Genomic DNA, 1,960 nt, shown 5'->3' on the forward strand with positions numbered 1-1,960 from the left:
CAGCTGTACACTGTTGGGTTGTTTAAATTATGAATAAATATACTTTTTTAACTCGCTTTTTAACCAAAAAATCTTAATCTGTTAATCTGTTAGTTGCGAAAGCTTTCAGATCAAAGTAACAAAGTCACAATATTTCTCGCTTAAATGTAGTGAAAAAAAGTATAACATGGCAAGAAAAGAACAGACTCAAGTAAAGTACAGTTACTTCAGATTTGTAATTTTGTGCAGTGCTTGAGCAAATCTATTTAGTTACATTCCACCACTGTGCAGTATAAATGTGACTCAAACCAAACCAGCTTGCAGAACTCATCAAAAGAATAAAGTGTGATCTGATAGTGATCTGTTCCATAATTTCAGGAGGTCTGAAGTTTTTTTTTCTGTATAGTATGTAGCTATGTATAGTCTTTATAGTTAGCACTTCATAGGTCTACATATAGAGTTTGATTACACAGCAGTAATTAACAGCAAAAACATTCACTCAGTTTGATTTTTACACGCAAATTTGACAAAGACATGATTTTTCTCACAAACTTTTAGGACTCTGCATGATGAACTTCACATGCAATACATTCAATGTACTTTCTCAGGTGTGACTCCTGTCACACAGCAGTTTAATGGAGAAGGCCAGGTCGACTGTATAAGCCAACAGTGTAATACTGGCCACCACTGTTTCCATGATAACCAGTTCTGCATCTTTGTTGGTGTCACTCTGTCCGAGGTCCCTCAGCTGCAGGATCTTGGTCAAACAAATCATTGTGGCCACCATGTAGAGCAACACCCCAATCAGACTGAAGACAGCCAGAAATCTGTCAAAAGGTAGAAAACACCGCCCAGCAAAGTCTCCTAATATCACCACGGCTGTGATGAGAGACATGAGAGCACAGACGCCGTATGACACACCAGAAACCCACATCTGCCAACTGTGCACACCACCAGGCGGTCTAGAGACCATCTCCATGACCAGGGGGATTATATAACAGCCTCCCCAGAGCTGGAGGATCTTGAGGAGGCCCGGCATGCTCCCCATGTAGCCTCTTTGTTCCTGGGCTTGGGTGCGCAGGATGTAGGACTCGGTGGTGTAGGCCAGGAAGGTGAAAAAGGAGGCCACAGCAGCCGCCACAGAGCGAGACGACACTCCTCCGTGATCCATGACGAGCCAAGGGAAAACCACTGAGGCACTGAGACTCATCAGCGCGCCTAAGACTGCCGCCGTCATCGTCAGGTTCTTCCAGGATATTCGGATGAGGCTGTGAAACTGGATGATGCTGAGAATGTGGATAAAGAGTGTGAGGGTGAAGAAGAAGCACCAGGTAAACATGCAGAAGGTCCAAAAGGTGTTGCGGAGTTGGATGTTAGATTGATTTAAGTGTGAAGGTTCCAGTGAGGCCACGAGGCTGAAGGTGGTACAGCCAGATAAGACTTCCAATGTCCGCACCAAGAAAAGGGGACTGGTGAAGTCTCTGGCCTCCAGTACAATCACAGGCATTGTCACAATGCTGAATCTGTAAAGAAAAGATATCCTTAGGTGTGTCAAATCAGTCCTCGCTCCTCAAGACTGATTTCTAAAAAAGCTCCATCAATCTGCAGTTTCGCCCCCAAATTATCCCCGAATGTTGAGCTGTGAAGGAAAGATCATGGAAAACCTCCAACAAATCTTCTGTTCACCAGAGCTTCATCCCTTTTTACATACGGCGAAAAGCTGAAAACACTATCTCCTGGAACATATTTTGTAGCACTGTCGCTGCCAAAATAGGCCTCGCCTACTTCCTTTTTGAGGTTGCAGCAGTGCTTTCAGTCTCACTGGAGGTAGGTGCAAATGACCACAATAAAAAACACATGCAAACAATGTTATCTTCCTCCCACCTTCAGTTCTCATGAAATGATGTTCCCCTTTTTCTGACTTTATAAAACTACTGTGGGCACAGGTTCTTCTGAGCTGTATCACTTTGCCACCACTGTG

General features: G+C 43.9%; 1 protein-coding gene across 1 annotated transcript; it reads right to left on the minus strand.

The window, feature by feature from the left end:
* Window positions 1–196: 196 nt before the first annotated feature.
* On the minus strand, window positions 197–1,712 carry LOC121963159 (myeloid-associated differentiation marker-like). The gene has a single exon (XM_042513486.1). It carries the CDS (start codon window positions 1,484–1,486, stop codon window positions 584–586), a length of 903 nt encoding a protein of 300 aa, XP_042369420.1. The 5' UTR covers window positions 1,487–1,712; the 3' UTR covers window positions 197–583.
* Window positions 1,713–1,960: the final 248 nt, after the last annotated feature.

Source organism: Plectropomus leopardus, unplaced genomic scaffold, assembly GCF_008729295.1.
Source record: "Plectropomus leopardus isolate mb unplaced genomic scaffold, YSFRI_Pleo_2.0 unplaced_scaffold10136, whole genome shotgun sequence".
NCBI classification, from domain to species: Eukaryota; Metazoa; Chordata; class Actinopteri; order Perciformes; family Serranidae; genus Plectropomus; species Plectropomus leopardus.

What these genes read in the sequence shown, in the direction of transcription:
- LOC121963159 (XM_042513486.1), bottom strand. Translation starts at nt 1,486, where the DNA reads ATGCCTGTGATTGTACTGGAGGCCAGAGACTTCACCAGTCCCCTTTTC.